Below are 25,160 nucleotides of genomic sequence, written 5' to 3' on the forward strand. Positions count from 1 at the left end.
GCCTTTTGGATTTGTCAGTTAGCCACTGCTCGATCCTTGCCGATATATTTCCTCCCACATCACTTTAATCTTATGCAGTGACCTTTTATGTGGCACCTTATCAAAATCATTCTGGAAATGCACCACATCTACTGGTTTCCCTTTACCTGCCAATTGTTACATACTTCAGGAACACAAGGACATTTCTCAGACATGATTTTCCTTATGCAAGTCCATGCTGATGCTTTATTGTCATATGATTTGTCTTGTTACTACCTCCCTAATGCATTCCACTATTTTCCTAATGACGGGTATTAGATTAATTGGCCTTTGGTTTCCTGCTTATTATCTCCCTCCTTGTTTGAATAGTGGCATTGGAAACGTTGTTAGATTTCAACCAGTGTCACCATCATCTCAACTGCCACTGCCTTTAAGATCTTAGGATGCAGACCATTTAGGTGCAGGGGACTTGTTGGCCTTTAGTCCCATTAGTTTCTTACCTTAAGAATCAACCCAAAACCAAATGTATCAATGGGTCGATGAAGGAAAATGCTAGCTTATCGCAGGCGAAACAAGAGATGTGAAACAGCGGTACAGAGAACAGGTCACACAGGACTACAGAGAGGGTAGGGAATACACATTTACCAATGGACAATGGAATTCTAGAACAGATGACATTTGAAACAGAGTGGCTATAGATTATGCACAAGGTTGCCTGAGATGAAGCGATTATGAGGGGAGACTGGATAGGCAGAATTTGTTTTCCGTGGAGCAGAGGAATCCAAGGAGTTACCTGATAGAGGAGAACAAAAGTATGAGTGTCATACATTAAGCAGTAAGAAATTGAGGTGTTAGTGACCAGAGGACACGGAGTTAGGGTAAAGGGATTGGTGGAAGAATTCTTTCACCGAGGGGTTGATTGGAATCTGGAACGCACAGCCTGAGAGGGTAGTGGAACCAGAGACTCTCAAAACAGTTAACATGTATTTAGCTGTGGACCTGAAATAAAAGGCTACAGTCATGGAATGCCGTGGTATAGAAAGATACAGATTGAATGTTGGAAACTGGAATTAGCATAAGTAGGTGACATCAAAGACATAAGTGACTGCAGATGCTGGAGTGTGAAGCAAAATTGAAAATGCTGGAGGAACTCAGCAGGTCAAGCAGCACCTGTGGAGGCAAAGAATGGTTGACAAGTTATCCACTCCCCTATCCATGCTGGTATATTGCCCACTTATATTTATCTCACTTTAATCTTATGCAGTAACATTTTACATGGCACCTTATCCAAATTCTCTGGAAATCCAAATACATAACGTAACATAACTCCTTTAACCCTTTTGTTTGTTACATTTTTCAAGAACACTAGGAAATTTGCCCGGCCGGCATGGTTTGTGGTATTGATAGGTTTTCTATAGCTAGCATGGACAAAGTGGGCCAATGGGCCTGGCTCTGTGCTGCATGACTCTTTACCTCAGTGATAAAAGAGACTGGGTAGCACAATGATGCAGCTGATAGAACTGCTGCCTCACAGTACCCGAGACCAGGTTCGAACCTCAGATGCTGCCTGTGTGGAGTCTGCATGTTCTCCCTGTCACGGCATGGATTTCCTCCTGGGACTCCGGATTCCTTCCACATCTCAAAAACATGCGGGTTTGAAGATTAACTGGCTGCTGTAAACTAGCCCTAGTGTGTAGGGAGTGGATGAGAAAGCGCGTTAGGATAGAACTAGTGTGTGAACGGGTGATTGATGGTCGGTGTGGACTTGGTGGGCTGTAGGTCTGTTTCCATGCTGTATTTCTAAACTAAATCCAGTGGGTAAACTTTATGTTGATTAATCTGTCACTCACCACCCCAAACTGATCTATTTGGATTGCAAATTTAATAAATGGATACATCATAACATGTTGATAATTTAACAGTAGATTGGTGAATCAATCATTGGTATTTGATGCAGATGTGAACATACATGCAGCCAGTCAGCTGAAGAAACAGGCTCCTATACGACAGGACAAATCTGTGACTAACTTAACATTACAATTTTGCCTACATTTAACAAAAAACTAGATGCTGAAAAACTGAAATAAAAACAGACTGGAGACACTCGGCAGGTTAGGCATTACCTGTGGGGAGAGGAAGGGGTTAACCTTGTTAAAGCCTTTTCATCAGAACTGGATAAATTAAAAATGATACATATTTTAAATTGCAGAGCAGAGGGATGAATGAAGTGAACAAAGCACATGTCTGTGAAAGGATGGAGACAGGGGAAATGGATGGCCACTGATATGTGGCCACAGAGGGCAGGAGGTGGGGGAACAGAGGAGAAACAAAGAAACAGAATGATATCATGTTCCAACTGCGTGAATAGTGCCGCCGCTGGAAGACTGAGGAGACTGTAAAGAAGAATGTGAGGAAAGAACAGCTGGTCAGCGCCCCATCTGTGCAGGGAGGACCGCATGGAGTTACATCACAACTGACCAAGGATTGAAAAGCAGAGTCAAATACATGAGGTAGTGGGTGGTGTTGAATGTGCATAATTTTTATCTGCGATCATCAGCTTTGTTGCAATAATTTAGATACTGAAAGTTGATGCATTTTCCTTTTTATTAAATAATTGAAAATACTTAATTTTGCAAGATAACTGAACAAATTGTACAGCACCAAAAATAAAAACCAAAAAATTCAAACCCTAGATTTGATAAATAAAGAGATGGCACAGATTTAAGATAATTTATAAAAGAACAAATGAGAACATAAGGAAATACATTCTTTTTTTTTAAAATAAACAGCACATTAGGCAATATTTGGAATGCTCTGTCTGGCAAGTGGTTGTTATAGGTTCAAAAGGTAATTGAACAAGACACTTGAAGAGAAAGTATTGTACGATATGTGACTAACTGGGTTACTCTTTGAATGTGTCACTTCAACTTGAATAACCACAAGGCTTCCTTTTGTGCTGCACTGTTCTCTTAGTAAGATGCTGTGCTATAGGTGGAAATAGGTTTGGTTTTATTGCGATTCTGTACAGGGGCAAGTTTAAGGGAATGGGCCTTTATCTGTTATGATCACGGGAAGTAGTTGAGCCCTGCGTTTTTTCTCCAATAAGTAATAGGTTGATAAAGCATTTAGCCCAAAAGGTAGATCAGTAAATGTATTAATAAGATTAAGAAAAATACTTTGAGAGTCTGTGATGGGGAAGACTGTTACAAGTTATTTGAGTATAGGCAAGAGCAAGACCTGAAAGGGTGGATCTAGGGTCCAAAAGGAATGAGCAGCACACTTTCTAAAAATCTGGAACAATGTTGACGAAACTTTGGCAGCCGTCTGCATTGATCACCAAAATGTATTGGGTACAACAAAGTAATTTGACTCTGGATATAAACCTCTATGTTAATGGGGACAGAATATAAGGGGGCAGAATTTACTTTCAGCTGTTCAATATCCTGTTTTAACCCACAGACGTGTCTGGAAACCACACAGAAGGAAATGGATTTTTGCCTTGGTTATATACACTGTAGATATGCTGGGATGATTCCTGGATTCCAATAATTAAATTATAAAGAGATTACACAACAAGGGGCTTATTCAATGGATTTGTGGGTTAAGTCATAAACCACCTGACTGCATTTTTGCAATCCTAAAGTTCTCAAGATATTAAGGGGGACTAACAGGGTGGATAGACACAAAATGCTGGAGTAACTCAGCGGGACAGGCAGCATCTCTGGATAGATTGAATGGGGCCACGTTTCGGGTTGAGACCGTTCTTTAGAGAGAGAAACGAGTTACACTCCTTAAGAAATCCAGGAACTATCTCAAAACAGGCCTTTCGAGAGTGAAATTACAAACACATCTATCTGAAAAGGGAGGTATAAATTTACAGGTTTTTTTCTGCAAACATGTTTTAAATGCTAAATCTGAGAATAATGGATAATTGATAACCAAAGAAGGGACAAGGCAAAAGCAGATATAAGGACACAGGTCACCCATGATCTAACTCAATGACAGATTTGTGGGACTACATGGCTTGCACCTGTCTCTAAAAGTAATGTAAAAAATGAATGAAGAATTGAAGTATTGTGGGAAGCATAGAAATTAAGTCTTGGGTGATAGAGATGGAATAGAACCATTCATGCTCAATATAAGAAAGCAGACAAATTCTAATATTCAAAAGAATTAGAGCAAGTTTCTGAAGAAAAGATAATCGCACTTGACTCCGTTTGTCTCTCCACAGATGGAGACTTGCTGAGCATCTCCACTATTTTCACTTTTATTTAAGTGAAAATTATTTGGGGTGTGGCTCTAATAGTGATCGAAGTGTTATTGATTATTGTGGCAGAGACCAGATGTTATCCTTTCAAGTCAAAGCCTTCTCTAGGACATGATGATGTTGACCATTGTGAAATTTCAGTGTGTGTCAAATGAGTGTTGTACCTAGTTTTCAACCCAGGGCCTCACTGCTTCTTCAAATGAACACGAAAAGGTTTATGAAGCAATCAAAAAGATAATGAAGCTCTCCCAAGAACCTGGCCACATTTCTCACACATCTGTCAACAATATTTGCAAAAGGTTTACCTGCACTGCTTGACCTTCCTTAAGTGTTGTTAGCTGGATTCCTGTTCATTTTGCTAAGGCCCATTAATACATTGAATGCTAATTGATGCATTTTTAGAAGAGGAAGTAACAGTAGCCAGGACCAATGATACTAGAGGAGCTCTATCAAAGATATAGTATATTTGGCCAGGACATCAAAGAGAATTCACTCTTGCTCACATGGTACACAGGAACTTTAATACTCATCAGATCCACCAGATATGGCTAACAAAGCACCTTTCACTGAAGGACGACACCATTCTTCTCTCAGTACTTTACTGGAGCTCCTGCTGAGATGAATGCCTCATCGGTGTAGGTAGCATCGGTGTAGGTAGCTATCTCATCTGAAGCAGAAAGTTGAGGTGCTTTTTAGAGCTTCCAGTCGGAGATATCAGATGAGGAAGTAATGAGCAGTTCTGAGTCATGAGGATGGAAGAATGACAAAAAACACAAGGAACTTTAATGAAAATTTCCAGTCCCAGGTTTCCCGTTGTTGCAAAAATCGAGAATGTACGCTGTGTACCAGCAGCAAAATATATATTTTTAATGGAACTGTGATTAATATTTCCTACCATATATTTAATGTTTGCAGAAGGGCAAATATGTGGATGCAATTTAGGAGTAGTTCAATGAGATCAGTTCAGTACACTGGTCCTACCCAGTTGTCAAACTTTGAACTTTTCGTTAGTTCTTGGAATCATTCCACTGTGCGCAATAGCTAAGAATTTGGGGGGGGGGGGGGTTAACATTAATTTGATCAATGATAAGTATGATATTTTTCAGACTTTTTTCAGCACATTATGGTGCAGTGTCTGGGTTTAGGCACCACTTGGCTAAAGTCACAGGATCGAACTTCTGATGCGAGCTCAGGAATTGCACGATTACCGCAACACCCTGGCCAAGCAGAAAAATGGGCATCCAACTTCATTATCCTGACCTAACAAGGAACTTTATTTCCAGACGCCCATTCCTATTGAAATAAACTCCTTTGCAAAATGCACTGCAGCTCCCCTTTATCATTATGCCTGCATCACTGGAAGGCCAGCATTTAATGCTGATCCCTAATCACCCTTGAGGTAGTGGTGAACCACTGTGGTCCTTCTAGTGAAGGTGCCCCCACAGTCTTCTTGGTTAGGGAGTTCACAGGATCTTGACCCAACAGTGATGTAGCAGTGACATAGAACCATGTCAATATATTGAATGAATCTGAGGGGAACATAAAGAAGGTGATATCCCCATGCACCTGCTGCCTATTACTATGTATAATGGGGATAGTAGGAGCGTAACCTCTCAGATCTGTGCGTCTGGTGGTGGCTCCTTGGTGTAGACAGCCACGTGTTGCAAGGCTGTGCGCTGCACATAGGCACTGATGGATAAAGGCAGCGAGGTATTGAGGCGGCATAAGGCAAGAATGGAGAACAGGCTCACACCAGGTCACACACAAGAACAAGATAAACCAACGCAGCAGACAACGGAGTTTTTTTCACCAAATATAACACTCTCTCACACCCCAGTCTCTATTCCAGGGACTCTGCCCATTATCTCCTGTCAGTTCTATCAGCACATTGACTTCCTGAACCTCAATGTTGTGTGCTGGGATAGGTGATGTTTCTAAAGCATTCCAGAGTCAAATGCTCACATCAATATTTATATTGATACACGTAACCCAATGCATTTTGCTGTGTGATGGGTGTTTTGTATTTAATTCACGCTGATCCTTCTCAGAATATGTGACAGGTCAGTGCGGAGGGAGCTTTACAGTGTGTATGACTAGCACCGTCTCTGGGGGTAGTTCATAGGCAGACAGAAGAAGGAACTTGGCACAGGGCTGTCCCCGCCCTGGGGAGTATTTATGATACAGTACGGAGAGAGATGCAGTGTTCTTGTCCTGGGAGTGTTTGATGAGTGATCGAACTGGAAGTGTTTCATTTCTTAACAACACTTCTCTTAACATAGTAAACAAATTCTGCAGTTTTTCTGTTTAAATGCCTGTGGAAATAATTAAAGACTGTGGTGATCTGAGATAATGCGGGCCCTGAATATGGGCCTGGTCCTGAACCGGAGCCTGGATCTGTTCAAGCCATGGGCCTAAACCTGAACCTGGATCTGAGCCCTAATCCAAGGTCTGAGCCTGGGCCCGGGTTTGAGCTTTTGTCTGCCTTGGACCTTGCTTTGGACATTGGCTGCTTGCACCTGATGAATACTTAATTCAGCTATCACTAGAAAACAGTTCAGCCTCACAGGCAACGTTGAGGCATGGTTATGGAAGGTTCGTGCCACAGCTTCTGCACAGATTGCAGCAGGTGCTGGAAATGCCAGTTCTTGCAACACTCCCTTTGGGAGTTGCGATTGCAAACTGGGCTGTTTCCTTATCGCTCTCTGTAAACGGTACCTGCTGACATTTAAGACAGTGCAGGCAGCCAAGCTGTGGTCAGTAAAACAAACGTCCAGTTGACTGTTGAAGAATTGTGAAGAGTTTTGGTCCCTCAGGCGTGGGGGGTTGCTGGCTGGCTCTCTGTAAAGGGCAGATCCTGGGATTTCTGCCTGATGAAAACTGCCACGTCAGTCAGGGGCACTGGATATTCCTCGAGCAGGGTCTCACCATCAAACACCTGGGCTGTGTTCACATCTTTCCACTGGTAGCCGTTTCCTGGTAGATAGATGTCCCTGTGGACTTTGCCCGGCTCTGTCACTGGTGCCACCAGTACCTAGGTGTGGGAAGCAGACTGGTTACAGAATGGGCTACCAACTGTACAGGAGCCACACACTTCCCCAAACAGCAGCGAGCATCTCACTAGCTTTGCAAAATGCAGCCATATTAGAGCTTCAAGCAAGATCATTGTTATTTTGAGGAGGTTACAAAGGTGATGAGGGGTAAGGCAGCGGATGTTGTCTACATGGATTTTTGCGGGAACTTGAGGTTTTCTTTGAACACTCAAGCCTCCGCCGCGACCAATGTGTCGTGGATACAGCTGACAATGTTGTAATCTGATGGTCGATGTTTGCAAACTGCATGAATAACAGTTTTGATTAACACAGTATTTTCCAAACTGGGAATTTGTAATAAAAGCTTGTTAAGGAAAAGATTTAAGGATTTTAGTAAAAGCCCTGTCCCACGGTACGAGTTCATTCCAAGAGTTCTACCGAGTTTGCCTTGATTCGAACTCGGAGATTTACGGTAATGGCCACTCGTCGGTACTCGGGGCTCTCGTGGACATTTTTCATCATGTTGAAAAATCTTCACGAGTCTTCCCGTGCTTACCTGCCGTTAGCGAGTCTTCCCGAGTACCTGCCGTTAGCGCTAAGAAACGTCCCCGAGCTCCGACGTACCCACTATGTTTATTCTCCGTGCTTACCACGAGCTTGATTTTTTTAAAACTCGGGAGAACTCTTGGAATGAACTCGTACCGTGGGACAGGGTTTTTAGGCATTTTATAAAGTTCTCCCTGGTAGGCTGAAACATTAGATTAAAATGCACAGGATTTTAGTGACTTAGTTGTATGTATTCAGAATTAGTTTACTGATAGCAGGGTTGTGGTGGAAGGATAACATTCAGGCTGCAGGTCTTTGACCTGTAGGGATCCGTGCAGGGACTGTGGCTGTTTGTGATATTGTGATGACTTAGACATAAAGATAGATGTGTTGGTTAATGTTCGCAGATGACACCAAGATTCTTGCTCTCGCAGAGTGTGAGGAAGGCTGTCAATGTTATCAGTGGGATGTAGATAACCTATAGAAATGGGCGGAGAAATAGCAGGTGGAATTTAGTCCAAGCAAGTGTGTGGTGTTGCACTTTGGGACGTCAAATTTAAGGGGGAAATATACAATTAATGGCATTGATGTACAGTGGGATCTTGGGCTCCAAGACCATAACTCACTGAAAGTGGCAAAATAAATAGATAGAATGGTAAAGAAGGCATATGATAGTTTTGTTTTCATAGGTCAGGACATTGAGAATAAGATAGACACAATAAGCTGGAGTAACTCAGCGGGACAGGCAGCATCTCTGGAGAGAAGGAAAGGGTGACGTTTCGGGTCAAGACCCATCTTCCGTCTCTATCTTCGGATTAAACCAGCAGTTCCTTCCTACACATTGAGAATAAGAGTCTGGAAGTCATGACTTAGCTTTACAGGACTTTGGTTAGGCCGCATCTGATGGATTTGCCTGCAGTCCTGATTGCCCGATTACAGGAAGAATGTGGATGATTTGGATAGGGTGCAGAGAAGGATTGCCATAATGATGCCGGGATTAGAGGGTATTAGCTACAGGGAGCGGTTGGACAGACTTGGATTGTTTTTTATGGAACGCCAGAGACCATTAGAAATGTATTAAAGTATGAGAGACATAGATAATATAGAGTCAGAACCTTTTTCCCCAGGATGAAAAAACAAATATTAGAGGGCATAGCATTAAGGTGAGAGGGGCTAAGTTTAAAGGAGGTGTGTAAGGCAAGTTTATTTTTGCACAGAGGGTGGTGAGTGCCTGGAATGCGCTGTTTGGGGTGGTGGTTGAGGCAGGTATGCTAGTGGCATTTCAGAGACTTTTGGATAAGTATATGGATATACAGGGAACGGATGAACGGATATGGGTTATGTACAGGGAGATAAGGATTATGTTCGGCACAGACATTGTGAGCCGAAGGGCCTGATCTTGTGTTTAAGAGGGAACTGCAGATGCTGGAGAATCGAAGGTTACACAGAAAAGCTGGAGAAACTCAGCGGGTGCAGCAGCATCTATGGAGCGAAGGAAATAGGCAACGTTTAGATCGGAAGCGCGTCTTCAGACTGATCAGGGGTGGGGGTGGGTGGTCGACAAGAAAGGGAAAAGTAGGAGTAGCAGGAAGGCTGGGGGGTGGGAGGAGACAGCAGGGGAGCTGAGGAAGGGGAGGAGACAGCAAGGACTAACAGAATTGGGAGAAGTCGATGTTCATGCCCCCGGGGTGCAGACTCCCCAAACGGAATATGAGGTGCTGTTCCTCCAATTTCCGGTGCTGCTCGCTGTGGCCATGGAGGAGACCCAGGACAGAGAGGTCGGAGGCGGAGTGGGAGGGGGAGTTGAAGTGCTGAGCCACCGGGAGGTCAGCTTGGTTATTTCGGACCGAGCGGAGGTGTTCGGCGAAACGATCGCCCAACCTCCGCTTGGTCTCACCGATATAGATCTGCTGACATCTAGAGCAGCGGACGCAATAGATGAGGTTGGAAGAGATGCAGGTAAACCTCTGTCGCACCTGGAACGATTGCTTGGGTCCTTGAACGGAGTCGAGGGGGGAGGTAAAGGGACAAGTGTTGCATCTCTTGCGGGTGCAAGGGAAAGTGCCCGGGGAGGGGGTGGACCGAGAGGGAAGGGAAGAATTGACAAGGGAGTTATGGAGGGAGCGGTCTTTGCGGAAGGCAGATATGGGGGGAGATGGGAAGATGTGGCGAGTAGTGGGGTCACGTTGGAGGTGGCGAAACTGACGGAGGATTATTTTTTGTATGTGACGGCTGGTGGGGTGAAAGGTGAGGACTAGGGGGACTCGGCCCTTGTTGCGAGTGCGGGGATGGGGAGAGAGAGCAGTGTTGCGGGGTATGGAAGAGACCCTGGTGCGAGCCTCATTTATGGTGGAGGAGGGGAACCCCCGTTCCCTGAATAGTGAGGACATTTCAGATGTCCTGGTGTGGAACGCCTCATCCGTGGAGCAGATGCGGCGTAGACGGAGGAATTGGGAGTAGGGGATGGAGTCCTTACAGGAAGCAGGGTGGGAAGAAGTGTAGTCCAGATAGCCATGGGAGTCAGTGGGTTTATAGTGTATGTCGGTTAGAAGTCTATCACCTGCAATGGAGATAGTGAGGTCAAGGAATGGTAGGGAAGTGTCGGAAATGGTCCAGGTGTATTTCAGTGCCGGGTGGAAATTAGTGGTGAAGTGGATGAAGTCAGTCAGTTGTGTGCGGGTGCAGGAGGTGGCACCAAAGCAGTCGTCGATGTAGCGGAGGTAGAGGTTGGGGATGGGGCCCTGGTATGTATTGAGACCTGGGCCTGATCTTGTGTTGTACTGGTTTATGTTTTATGGTACATCCGTTCAGTTTGACTATTTATAATTATCAGAAAAGCAAGCCGATTGTAAAAAGCAAGGATATCTCAGGTTGGACAACATAAGTTTAAGGTAAGGAATTAGATGGGATGTGAGTAAACCCAGGAAGGGGTTGGAATTTGAAACGCACTGCCTAAGGGAATGGTACTTGGCAAGTATTGAATGGCCGTGGCATTAATAGGCTCTGAACCAAGTGCTGGTAAATGGGATTTGTGTAAATGGAGACGATGATTATTGTGTACACAAAGTGCTGAAAAACCTGTTTCTATGACTGTCGCTGTTGATATTCCATGCTCAAGTCAAATTAATACCACAATTAATATGCAGCCATTATTTTCTCCTTTGTTTTGCTTGTACAGGCTAGGCAAACAGAAACTAACAAGGAGAGACAAGTCAACGGCAACAGCACAGATTGTCCCCAACCTGTTTGCTTGTGACTGCTATTGCAATATAATGAAGTTGTTGGAACAATCTGCTCGTACCTCGTCACCAATCAGAAACTCATCATTGATAATGAAGGTACTTGTGTCACTGGGGCTGATCCACCACAGCGGCCGAAACACCGGATGCCCGAGGGATGCCCACTCTGCAGCGTATTTCAGGAGAAGTGGCACGACAAAAGCCTGGTGTCTGTGTATATACGACCGGGTCACATTCACAATCTGGAACAGAGATCGCCATCAGCTTCTGATCACCCAAATGGAGAATAACAAACAGTGCCTGCTACCTCGCAAGGGTGATTTATATTTAGAAGTAATTTACGGACTGAATCTCATCAAGTGGTTTATATATAGATTATCAGAATGATTTACATGCTGGAATGTGATCAAGGGGTTTCAATATATTAAATGTAAGATAACAGACACATGGGAGTTGGAATATACAGGGTGGGGGCGGGGGTGCAGGGGGTGATGCTTTAATAGAATTACAAGTGTTCAGGGAGGTCGGGTTGTAGGTGGAATTAGATGGCAACCTTTGGTAGTTTGTATATAAATCACACAACTTGTTTCATGTATTGGTCATGGGATGCCGACATCACTGAAAATGCCCACATTATTTGTCGATCCCAATCACCCTGAGGGGCAAATACGAGTTAACAACACAGGTGGGTCTGAAGTCATGGAAGATTTCCTTCCTGCATGACATTTCCAACTAGGAGTTCAGGTGAGGAGGCATGTAAGGAAGAAAAAAGAATCTACATGGCTAATGACAACTAGAGTGAATAAGAACAGGCGCAAAGTAGAGTAAAAAGGGAACTTAAATAATAAATGCATTTGGTATACTATCTTCAGCTGATTAATTCCCACTCGGATTTTGTGACTTTTAAGGTTTACTGTGCATGTAAGTGAATGTGTGGAGTGTGGTAAATAAAGTTAGTGAACTACAGACACAAACAGCTGCATGTGTTGGTGATAACAGAAACTTGGCTCAAAAAAGGAGCAGGTCCAGGCCTTAGAGGTTCCTGGATACAGAGTGTACAGAGTTTAAATGTTGTTATATTACCTGCCTCTAGCAGCTCGTTCCATAAACCTACCACCCTCTGTGTGAAAAAGTTGCCCCTCAGGTTCCTACTAAATCTTTCCCCTCACTTTAAACCTATGTGTTCTGGTTATTGATTCCCCAACTCTGGTAAAACATTGTGCATTCGCCCTATCTATTCCACTTAAGATTTTACACGCGTCTAAAAGATCATCCCCTCAGCCTCCTGCGCTCCAAGGAATAAAGTCCTCGCATGCCCAACCTCTTCATATATCTCAGGACCCCAAGTCCTGGCAAAATCCTTGTAAACAGAATAAATTCCCTGAGCAGTAAGTTTCTGGTCCAACAAGAGGCAGGCATTGGAGATACAAGAAACTGCAGGTGTTAGAACCTTGAGCACAAAACAACAAAGTGCTGGAGGAACCCATGGGTCAAGCAGCATCTGTGGAGGTAATGGACCCTTCTTCAGAGTGACTGGAGTTGGGGGGAGAAAGCTGGAAAAGAGGTGATAGTGGGGCAGTGCCCAGCAAGTGATATATGGATGCAGATGAGGGGGGGAGGATGGGGCTTGATTGCTAGATGGATGGAGTAAGTGGTAACGGCTGGAGGCAAATTAATATCAGATAAGGGAAGAGGAGAAGAAAAATGTGAAGCCAGTTGGAGAAATATTGGGGAAGGGTTGGGACAGAGATGGGAGATGAGTGTAGGAAGGAGGGGAAAGATGCAGAATGATTGGACAGGTGGGTGAAATGTATGAGGGTGGGGGTGAGAGAGGAAAGATAGGGGCGTGTATTAAATGAAATTGAAGACTTTAATGTTGGTTTGTCAGCTACCCAGACTATGAGGTGCAGCTCTTTCAGTTAGCGGCAGCCTCACTCTGACCAAGAAAGATCAGTATGGGTATGGGAACAAGAGTTAAAATGGTTAGCAATATGGACTTTCAGTAGACCAAGGTGGACAGAGTGCAAGTATTCAGCAAAACCCAGTCTATGTTTGGTCTCGCCAAAGTAAAGGAGGCCACATCAGGAGTACCGGTTTGCAGTAGACAAAGTTGGAAGAGGTAGACATGTAACTGTGTCTCACCTGGAAGGGGGGTTGAGTTCCCTGGATGGAAGCGAGAGGGGAGTTAGATGTGGTCCTTGTGGCTAGAGGGATCAGGGGGTATGGAGAGAAGGCAGGTACAGGATACTGAGTTGGATGATCAGCCATGATCATATTGAATGGCGGTGCAGGCTCGAAGGGCCGAATAGTCTACTCCTGCACCTATTTTCTATGTTTCTATGGGATATGTAAGGACTGGCATTACATCCCCATGCAGGTAGGGAAGGGGACTGGTTCAGTGGGAAAGGATGAGCGAACCAAGGAGCTGCAAAGCGAGTCGTCTCTACACAAAGCGGCGGGGCGGGAAAAAATGTGATCACATTTAAGGTGAACGAAATGTTGGAGAATCATGTGTTGGATGCGGAGGCTGGTGGGGTGACACGTGAAGTCCTGGGGAAATCTATCCTTGTTCCTTCTTGGGAGAGTGGGAGTGAAAGAAGAACTGTGGGATGCAGAGGAGACACATGTGAGGGACACATCCACAACAGCACGGGGTGGGGAGCCATGCTTACTGAAGAAAGAGGACATCTTGGGAGAAGGGGCAGCGGGGATGAAACTGAGAGTAAGGGATGCAGTCCTTACAAGATGGGTGGAATGTGGTCAAGGTGGGTGTCAGTAGGTTTGTAGTAGATGTCAGTTAATGGTTTGTTCCTTGTGATGGAGATAGAGATTGAGAAAGGGGTGAGAGGTGTCACAGTTAGTCTAAGTGAATTTGAAGGTAGCTAGTAGTAAGGTTGATGAAATCAACGAGTTCAGCACGTGTGCAGGCGGTAGCCAATGTAGAGGAGCAAGAATTGGGGAATGTCTGGAACAAGGAGTGTTTAACGTAATCAACAAAAAGACAGGCATAGCTGGAAAGTAATTGTGTGTATTCATTATCTATTGTCCGTTCTATCAGCACATTGACTGGGGCAGGAGTAATCGTTACCTGGAGGAGATAAAATTATTTAAGTCAAGCCAGGACAGATTTGTTGTTGGAAATTGTGTTTAACCGATTTGTGAAAATGTTTTCATTGAGTTAACAGATGGATCTGATGAGGATAACTTTTCCACACATTCCCTTCCAAGCTCTCTCCCCCCCACATTCCCATCTCACCCTCCCACAGTCCCAGCTGTCTCCATCATATTTCCAGCTGTCTCCCTCACCTTCTCATCTCTCTACTCCATATTCCCGGCTCTCTCCCCAACATTCCCAGCTCTCCTTCACATACCCAGGTCTCCCCAAAGACCCATGGCGGAGTGCTGAAAGACATCACAGGTAGAAAAGTCACAACCTGCAGCCACCGGATAAAGAGCTCCTCGTCTGCCAGAAAACCATTTGTCAGCGAACCTCCTGAAAGATCAAAGGAGACAGAGCAAAGGTTTGAGCTCAAGACTAAAATATTGAGAAAGTGAATGTAGTCTTTGCCATGACACATGCAGTGCATTCACAAAGTACTCAGACCCCTTCACTATTTCCACATTTTGTTACGTTACAGCCTTATTCTAAAAAGGATTAAATTCATTTTTTTAAATCATCAATCTGCACACAATACCCCATAATAAAAAAGTGAAAACAGCTGTTTAGTAATTTTTGCAAAGGGATTTTTGCAAAAGGAAATAACTGAAATATCACATTTACATAAGCATTCAGGCCCTTTACTTTGTTGAGGCACCTTTGGCAGCGATTACAGCCTCAAGTCTTCTTGGGTATGACGCTACAAGCTTGGCATGCCTGTATTTGGGTAATTTCTCCCATTCTTCTCTGCAGATCCTCTCAAGCTCTGTCAGGTTGGATGTGGAGCGTCGATGCACAGATATTTTCAGGTCCCTCCAGATATGTTCGATCGGGTTCAAATCCAGGCTCTGGCTGGGCCACTCAAGGACATTCGCAGACTTGTCACAAAGTCACTCCTGCGTTGTCTTGTTGTGTGCTTAGGGTCGTTGTCCTGTTGAAAGGTGAACCTCTGCCCCAGTCTGAGGTCCAGAACGCTCTGGAGCAGGTTTTCATCAAGCATCTCTCTGTACTTTGCTCCGTTCATCTTTCCCTCGATCCTGACTAGTCTCCCAGTTCATGCTGCTGAAAAACATCCCCACAGCATGATGCTGCCACCACCATGCTTCATTGTAGGTATGGTATTGACCAGGTGATGAGCAGTGCCTGGTTTCCTCCAGACGTGATGCTTCGCATTCAGGCTAAAGAGTTCAATCTTGGTTTCATCAGACCAGAGAATCTAGTTCGTCATGACTTTTGGTAAACTCCAAGCGTGCCTTTTACTGACTGGCTTCCGTCTGTGCTCAGTTTGGCCAGGCGGCCAGCTCTTTGAAGAGTCCTGGTGGTTCCAAAGTTCTTCCATTTAAAAATGAAGGAGGTCACTGTGCTCTTTGGGACCTGCAATGCTGCAGAAATTGGTTTATACCCTTCCCCAGATCTGTGTCTCGACACAACCCTGTCTCGGAGGTCTACGGACAATTCCTTCGTCTTCATGGCTTGGTTTTTGCTCTGACATGCACTGTCAACTGTGGGACTTTATTTAGACAGGTGTATGCCTTTCCAAATCATGTACAATCAGTTTAATTTACCACTGGTGGACTCCAATCAAGTTGCAGAAACATCTCAAGGATAATCAATGGAAACTGTATGAACCTAAGCTCAATTTTGAGTGTCGTAGCAAAGGGTCTGAATACTAATGTAAATGTTATATTTCACATATTTATTTTTAATTACTTTGCAAAAATTTCTAAACACCCGTTTTCGCTTCTTATTTCTGGGGTATTGTGTCTAGTGTGATGATAAAAGAATTGGGAATGGACAAAGGGAATGGAATGGAATTTAATCCATTTTAGAATAAGACTAACGTAACAAAATGTAGAAAAAGCGAAGGGGTCTGGATACTTTCTGAATACACTGTACGTACCTACGCATCTCTTTTTCATAATTGAGCCTTGAGCCTTGGACAACCTGACATGAGCTGAGTCATAAGCCCTCAATGCTCAGGTATCATTTCACCAACACAGGCCACCAGTGAATGTTAGGGTATCAGCTGTCAGGCCTTGCTACCGCCTACATTTGCATCCTAAACTAACCACATCTTCAATGTGCAAAGAACAATCATTTAGGGAGAGAAGGGGGGGGGGGGCAGAGGACTATAAAACGGGTCATTGGAGTAGAGGGAAAGAAATAGGGATTACTCGGGTGGAGGGAAGGAGGGAAGGAGTTCAGGATAACATAAGAAGTAAGAGCATGTGGGTCATCCTTTCTCCCAATGGTCAGTTATGGCTGCTCTCCTCCTCAATACTATTTTACTTCGCACCCACTGTATCCCTCAATTCCATTAATGTCCGGAAAGCCACCCGCGCCCGTTTTGAATGAACACAATGCATAAAAGTCCTGGGTAGAAAAGTAAAAAAAAATCACCACCCGCTGAGTGAAAAACATTTTCCTCATCTTTATTTTAATACTTCCTAAGAAGGAATTCCTCTATTCAAACAGTGCCCTTTGGTATAGACTCCTCAGTCAGGAGAAACAGTCTCCGTGCATTGTCCTTTTTGTACATTTATCTGTCATTTTCCGAAACTCTCGGGACTACAACCCATCATCCTACTCAATCTGATCACTGAGGTGTTGGAACGCAGCACATGATTACAAGACTGATCACCCCTCTACCAACATCCTTGAGTTTACGTAAATGTGAAGAAGGGTCTCAACCCGAAACATCACCCATTCCTTCTCTCCAGAGATGCTGCCTGTCCCGCTGAGTTACTCCAGTTTTTTGTGTCTATCCTTGAGTTTACCATTGACCACGTTGAACAGGAGTAGCCATATACACAATGTTGCTACAAGAACAGGCTAGAGACTAGGAATCCTGAGGTGAGTGAGTAACTCGTCTCTCATTCCCCATAGCCTTTCCATCATCTACAAGGCTCATGTCAGAAGCATGATGAAATTCTCTCCACTTGCCTGAATGGCCCTTATTTAACAACATTGAAGAAGCCTGACATTTTACAGGACATAGCAGCCTGCTTCCTAGGCACTCTATCCATAACCATTTAATGACCTTCCTTCCTTTGTAAGAGGTGTTTGCTGATGATTGTACAAAGTTCTACACCATGCACGACTCCTCAGATATTGAAGCAGTGCACAACCAAATGCACAAAGACCTGAGCTGAGATTTATAAAGATAACTTTATGGATGGCATGAATTAGATGGGCCAAAAGGGCTGGTTTCTCCGCTGCTTGCTTCCATGAGGGATGATTGGCTACTTTTGGTGTTGCATATGTTCTACGATGTATATCTTGAAAACCTCACATCTTGAAACTTAGCCCACAATCTCCCATGTGGAATAGTTTGATCAATGCCCATCGCAGATATTCCATAATTAACTTAGGATAATGACTACCTCGATCCCCAAGAGGAATGTTGTGCCCTCTCTAGTGGGGCCACGTGTAGATTGATTCAAGAGAGAGAATGAGTAATGTTGGCTGACACAAGACTAGCATCTCTCCAACGATACAAAAACACACATCATCGTTTTTCTATTACCTATTGCATCTGGAATGAAGAAGCTGTATCCCAGCAAGCTGTAGTGAAGGACAGAGGGAATGAGACCCTTTAATCCTGCATAACTCCAGTCAGACTGTCGGGGTACCATTCGAACAAACATTGGCAAGTGAGCAGCCCTACAGTACACAAGACAGATATGAGCAACTCTGTCACATCATCACATTAATTAAAGCAGACCATTATCAAATTATGTCAAACACCATGATAAAGGAAATGAAGCAAGATACAGAGAAAGGTAGTGAGGGAGAGACAGAGAGAGAGAGAGAGAGATTGCTACATGAAGGGAGATGGAGCGGGCAAAGGTCAGAGAGAGCTAAAGTCTACAGCACACATGTCAGAGCGATAAGAGAGATTGCAGCATTGGGTGACAGATTTGGGTTGGGCAAGAGCAGGAGATAAAGAAAGCTCCATCGGGAGATGTGGAGATTCAGTTAGAGTTTACAGGAAGCTGGAGTAATGAGAGAGAGAGAGAAAGCAGCAAGATAAAGCAAAGGGAGAGAGAGAATGGGGAGGGGGGGTGAGACTGCTGTACACAGGGAGATGATGAATGAGAAACAGAGAATGACGCACAGTGTTACAGAATGGTTACAACAAGGAGGGAGGCAATTCAGGCTATCATGTATATCCAGACCCCGTGTAACAATAATCCACACCCCTACCCTCTCGCAATTGCCATGCAGATTATTTTATTTTTAAGACTATTTTTTTTTTAAAACAATTTTTACAATAAAATGTTAAAACAAATGTTCTCAATGCTGCTTGTGTGAGGTTGTGCATTTCAATTGGTTGTAAACACATCACACAAATTCATCTGGAGCAGCAAGGCGCTGTCCAAAAGCACTTCCTTTCTTTACACTGGGCAAAATACCCGTGTTTGATTCTCAATGGCAGGGAATTGAAGCCAAGGATTGGAATCGTCCCATGTGATAGTCTCACTCTATCTTCTGCCCAGATAACTTCCAATCCATTCCCTTTGTCCATTCCCAATTCTCTCTCGTCATCATTCCTCCCTTCAGACAAAATGTGTAGGAAGGAACTGCAGATGCTGGTTTAAACTGAAGATAGACACAAAAAGCTGGAGTAACTCAACCATACAGGCAGCATCCCTGGAATGAATGAGTGACGTTTCGGATTGAGATCCTGAAGAAGGGTCTCGACCTGAAATTCCTTATCTCCAGAGATGCTGCCAGTCCCGCTGAGTTACTCCAGCTTTTTGTGTCTATCTTCATTCCTCACTTCAGGTTATTCTCAGTCAGTGGTCCCCAGCTCCCAGTCATCATCACAGTGGAGATTCAGTCTACGACAGCCCTGCACCAGGTTGCACTCATTGCCGTTCAGGTTCCTCTCTGCCTACAGTCTGTTTATTCTTTGATCTCCAGTCCAGATACTCTCAGCCTACAGTCACAATTACTCCAGCACAGGCAAGCTTCCATATCACTCCAGTTACTCTCAGCCCCATTCACTATTTCCTGAGGAACACACACAATTACTTTCCGTCTCCAGTGCGTAGTTTCAGTCATAAAGTTGCAATCCTGGTTAATCATCGTCTCAGTTAATTTTATTCTCAGTTTCTGTCTGGGTTACTCTGACACGGTGACTCTTAGTACCAGTTGTTTATTCTCAATCCTCATTCCTGGCCACTCCCAATCCTCAAACTCATTGGCATAGTCTTATTTATTTTTGGCCACAGTCCTGGTTACTCTGTTTCGCCTAGTTTCTCCTAGTGTAGGTTGCTGTCCCACTTAATGCTGTTTATTCTCAGCCCACAGTCCAAGTTGTCAGACACAGCACTAGCCATGTTATATCTGTAATCTTGGTTACTCTTTGCCCCATTCCCGTTAATTCTCAGTCTGCAGTCTAGGTAACTGCTTGCTCAGCATAGTTGGTTTCAAGCATACATACCTAGTGGCAGCTGATATAATTGTTGCATTTCCCAGCTTCTGAGCCAGCAGTGCAAACTGGTTGATGTATTCATCTCCACACAGTCGGCAGGAATGATGCTGTGCCTGCCACAAATAGGGGCTTCCCACACCTACTTCCAGAGTGATATAGTTGACCTCCACCCTCCTCTGAAGGGTGCGGACCTGCTCGATGAACCAGTCCTGTGCCTCCTCATCGCTGATGTTCAACTTCACCGCAAACCTCCCCCTCCACTTCATCAGGAGGGGTCCCTGGGCAAGAGAAGGACACAGAGGGATTAAGGCAACTGCACTGATTTGGGGGCAGTCAAGTGACATATGACAGGAAATAAAACATGTTAAGTGAAAAGGACAGAAAACACCAGAAATATTCAGCAGGCCAGACAGCATTTGTAGAGATAATAACAGATTTCTAGATTAATAATCTTTCATCGGAAAATACTGTATCTGATTAAAGTATTGAACTTAAATGTTTCTCTTTGAGTGAGGCTGCTTGAGATACTGAAACTATACACATTTGCCCTCATTATTTCATATTTCCCTCTTGTCAATATTCTGCTTTAGTGATTAGGGTTTGTTTGATACTCTAGTGAGAAATGAAGATGATGCGGGCATTCAGGGATTGATTTAAATATATGCACATCCTTACCTCGCTAATCAAGGCATGTGTCTTAATCATTTCAATCCAGCAGAGGGCAGGTAGCTTACATCAAGCCTAAACCTTGTCGTTCTAATAGATGCCAGAATAGCATAGGATTTCTATGTCTGACCTCACACCTCCCATAGCCAGAACAGAACATCCCCAGGGTAGGTACTGCATGGGTGAGATACAGAGTAAACAACATACAGTAAAACTCCTTTCATCTGGCACACTTGTGACATTGGTGGTGCATCAGTTTTGGGACCACATCATTAATTCACTTTTCCTAAATGTTATGCAGTAAAATTATTAATTTATAAAGTGAGCCCTAAGGGAACACAGGAGACAGTAAGTTTGAAAGGAGCACAGCTAATAGAGCCAAGTACACACTTTTACACCATCCCATGATGAAACACTCATAAAGCAGTAGGGCAGGATATGTTGATTGGAGACAGCTAACTCCAACTAATGTAGAACTGCAGCATTGCAGATTGCGGGAGACTGCAGCTGGAGAAACACTATTACGACACTGAAGAACGAAACATATATTTTAAGATTTGTGACTGGATGTAACACATTGCAGAGGCTCATGTATTGTGCTTTTCCATCCATGATATAATGGAACTCCCTTTCCACTTCAATTGCTGAGGTCTGCTGGAGCTGCCTGGGTGAAGACAACATTGGGTCATGAACTGTAGAGAGATTTGGGCAGTGTAGTACACCTACGAGAAATTGCATTTCCCCAGTTAAAGATTCATTGCCTAAAGAACTGCTTATGTTAATATGTGAGTGAGACTGTAGTCCTTGGCCTTCCTTTCCCCATGCCTATTTATCTGTCCCTAATCTTATGTTTGTTATAATTAGTTTAATCGCGGTTTAGTATGGCTTCTGTTTTATTTAGGGACCAGGACTATACTACATAGAGAAGGACAAAGTGAATATTTAGAAGAGCTGTCCTAACCACCTAGCTAGTTCCATCTTGATGGCTTAGGGTGACACCAGTTCACTTTACCACCCCTGCACCAAAAGCAGGCAGTTCAAGAGTCAGTGGCAGTCACTACTTCAGCAGGAAAGGAGAGCGAGGTAGTGCAAAGACAATTTTGTTTCTTAAAACAGAGGAAAAGGCCAGAGGCTGGTCCTGAGTGAGCTAGGAGAGTGTAGAGGTGTGGTCCGTGGCAAGGTAAGGGTTTTGAGTCCATCATTAGTAGAGTGGTGGATATCCTTGAGACTCTGACTGAGTCTCCTCTCATTGCCACTGGGCACTCTGGATTTTCCTTGTTAAAATCAAGAGGACTACAGTAAAGTCCAGCTGACCAGTGTTTATTTATGTAGTTGTGTGTCCTGTTGCTTTTTTTAGTATGGCTGTATGATAATTCACATTTCACTGTACCTTAAATTGGTACGTTACAATAAAAATCCTTTGAAACCTTTACTGTTTGGAGCTGGTTGTATGCTCTGTCCATGCAGCCCTCAACAAGATGGGAAGGGAAAGGAGGAGACATGACCTCAAATGTGCAATGTTCATTCATGACATTTCTCACCAAGCTTCTGAGGGAGTATCAAAATCCAGCAACTTTACCTGGAGGTCTGAAGGCAAAAGGTTCCAATTCGACTATCTCAGTACCCTTCATGTGATCAGTGCCATATTCAAACCAGGTTTGGGCAGATGTGCACCAAACGTGGATGGGGTCTGCATACTGGTCTAAGCAGCTGCTACAGGATGTTGGTGATGGCACTCAAATTGTTTTGACCTGATGGTAACCATGATCAATCTCAACATCAATGGCAGTAGGGGTTCTATCCACATATTTAACAATCTTTTGGTCCTCAGCAAAGGGAGATATATAATGTTCTTCATGCAGAAACATGTGATGTTCTGGGAGATAGAACTACTTGCAAAATAGCGATCTACGTGAGTTAGCCACTTCTCTTTCCAGTAGGGTGGCTATCGTGTTGAACTTGAATTTTCAGCCAGAGACTTGTAGGGGTCAGACAACTGCAGACGGCGCTGACTTTGACGTCGCGGGGCCTGGGATCTCTCGCTGAGGTCGCCGGTGTTGGATCTCCACCCAGCTCGGCCTGTGGACTTCCGGAGCTGCGGTCTCCGGTAGGAAGTGGCTGATTCGGGGGCTCTGGGCCGCTGAGAGTGTTTTTCCACTTGAGGGCCTGAAAACATCGGGCCGCCGTAGCGGCGACTGCGGAGGCCTCAATAGGCCCCGACCACGGGTGAACAGAGGAAGAGGACTGAACTTTGGTGCCTTCCCTCACAGTGGGAAACGCTGATTCTGCTGTGGTGGGAGGTTTTTTATGTTTTATGTTCAATTTAAAGTGTTGTGTTATCTTATTTGTGCTGCATGGTAACTCAAATTTCACTGCACCAATTGGTGTTTGTGACAATAAATGACCTTTGCCCCATCTGCCAATCAACACCCTGTCACCTGTAACCACTTATCACTTGCCTGGCTTTGTCCCACCCCATGTTACTTTCACCCTTCTACCCTCCCTACAGTCTGAAGAAGGGTCTCAACGCTTAATATTACTTTTTCATGTTCTCCTCAGATGCTGCTGGATCAGACGAGTAACTCCAGCAATTTGTGTTTTTTGCTCAAGCGTCTGCGATCTGTTCTTTGCTTGATATGCACACATTTTTAGCAGTGAACTTATTTTAATTTTTATCAATAAACTTTGAGATCACCTGAAGGAGCCCGGAATCATTCGTTCTGTTCCTGCCTTCACAAATGCTCTCTGATTTTCAAACTGTTTCCCGCATCTCGTGTTTTAATTTCAGCTTTTCAACATCTGGAAATTTATTGCCTAATATTTTCTCCTCAATGTCCAATTCAGTCAAATGTTGCCTTAACCATGAGAACAAATGCTCTCACCTCACCTCTAGATTTCTGCTATTTGGTCCACATTTGAAAAATACTTTATGGAGACCCTGAGATAATGAAATCCAAAGTGGGCACCAGTAAATAATTTGATGGTGCGGCACAGTGGCACAGCAGTGAAGCTGCTGTCTAACAGCTCCATAGACCCTGGTTCGATCCTGACTATGGGTGCTGTCTGTATGGAGTTTGTACATTCTCTCTGTGGCCGTGTGAGCTTCCTCCGATTTCCTCCCACACTCCAAAGACGTACAGGTTTGTAGTTTACTTGGCTATTGTAAATGGACCCTCGTGTGTAGGGGTTGTATTGTTGTGCAGGGTGATCGTTGATCAGCGTGGACTCAGTTAGCTCAAGGGTCTGTTTCCAACCGTACCTTTAAAGTTTAAAGTCTGATAGCATTGATGATGACATCTTCCGTTAATTTGCTGATCACCGAGACTACATTGATTGAACAGTAATTAGCCACTTTACAATTGTCCTGCTGTTTGTAAATAACACTCACCAAGCAATCTTCCGTATTTTTAATGTTTTAATTGCCTGGAACAGCTTAGGAAATGGTGGGACTAGTTCTGGAGCGCAGGTCTTCTGTACCATAGCCAATGATTTATGTCTGGTCCTAAAGCATTTGCTGCACCCAATAATGCCTCAAGGATGTCCAGCTTTGAGCTGTCACATCTGTTCTTGGATATCTCATTTATCCCATTTAGCAAGAGTGTTCTTAATGTGACTTTCTCTCAACATTATTAATCCCATTGTGGACAAAAGTAACTGTCACAGCTAGATTGCGGAAGACAAAGTCACTTAAAATTATCTGGGGGGTTTTTTGTTCACTATCTGCCAATCTCTCATTGTATCTTTCAGTATTTTGCCAGTTCAGCACATTGACGTCCCTCAACCAGAGTACATCTTGAACCTTGCAACTTTCAGTGCTTCTTCTCAGTGCTGTTCAACATGGTGAAGCACTGATTTGCCAGTTGAAAGAGGATGACAACTGGTAATCAGGAGGAGTATTCTTACCCCATGTTTGGCCTGTTGCCATAAGAGTTCCTTAGCTCTGGAGTCAATGCTGAGGAATTCCAAGGCTACTTCGTCTAGCTTGCATTCCAATGTGGCAGCACCTTGCCCTTGTCTGATGTCCAGACATGCTGCAGTGAAAGAAGACCCCAGTAGAGGGCTCTCTATGTGGGAGTCTTCCCATTTTACATTGAAAACTTAAGGCAGAGCAGCCCTGTGCAAAACAATTTAAAACAGGGTCACAGATTCTCAGTGTTTAAGAAGGAACTGCAGATGCTGGAGAATCGAAGGTACATAAAAAAGCTGGAGAAACTCAGCTTGTGCAGCAGCATCTATGGAGCGAAGGAAATAGGCAACGTTTCGGGCCGTTTCGGCCCGAAACGTTGCCTATTTCCTTCGCTCCATAGATGCTGCTGCACCCGCTGAGTTTCTCCAGCTTCACAGATTCTCAGGCTGCCTGTAATTCTTGCAGCCTGGCCATATCTGTAATATGTAAGGAATACAGGAGGTTTCATTTTGAGTATTTGAAAGGATTGCCCTTCAGCATATAGCTGCACTCCAATTCCACATCCTCTGCTGCAGTGAGTGATGGGCAGGTGGACTCCTTGGCCTGGCTAAGATGGCCATTCATTGGGTATCAGAGGCTCTGTTCATGCTAACTGCCTTCTGCAATCTCTATTCGAGACCCTTTTAACATTAGCCTCCCAGGTTGTAGAATCTCCAGAGCGATCATATCTTCTGCAAAAAGGATAATTGTGGGATTAATATATCATTTAATCTAAAGCAAAACCAAAATAAATACAAAAAGGGACTTGAGAAAATGGATTAGCTACAGGGTATAGTTTGCTTTGTATAACTGGAATGGCGAGCCTCAGTACTCCTCACTGTACCAATATGATCTCTCTATTTTCTACCAGAGTTCCTACCTTCTGAGCTG

At 44.1% G+C, this 25,160-nt stretch overlaps 1 protein-coding gene across 1 annotated transcript in view; it reads right to left on the bottom strand.

Moving 5' to 3' along the window:
• Positions 1-81: 81 nt before the first annotated feature.
• The window catches only part of si:ch211-236l14.4 (SITS-binding protein), a 62,983-nt gene continuing 37,904 nt past the window's right edge, over positions 82-25,160 (bottom strand). Inside the window, exons 6-10 of the mRNA XM_055649842.1 lie at positions 19,667-19,935; positions 17,744-17,880; positions 14,432-14,553; positions 11,123-11,302; positions 82-7,277 (exon numbers count right to left, since the gene is read on the bottom strand). Coding sequence (XP_055505817.1) covers positions 7,056-7,277; positions 11,123-11,302; positions 14,432-14,553; positions 17,744-17,880; positions 19,667-19,935 — 930 coding nt within the window. The 3' untranslated portion in view covers positions 82-7,055. The remainder of the gene's footprint in view (positions 7,278-11,122; positions 11,303-14,431; positions 14,554-17,743; positions 17,881-19,666; positions 19,936-25,160) is intronic.

The sequence above is a fragment of the Leucoraja erinacea genome, chromosome 18 (assembly GCF_028641065.1).
Source record: "Leucoraja erinacea ecotype New England chromosome 18, Leri_hhj_1, whole genome shotgun sequence".
Classification (NCBI taxonomy): Eukaryota; Metazoa; Chordata; class Chondrichthyes; order Rajiformes; family Rajidae; genus Leucoraja; species Leucoraja erinaceus.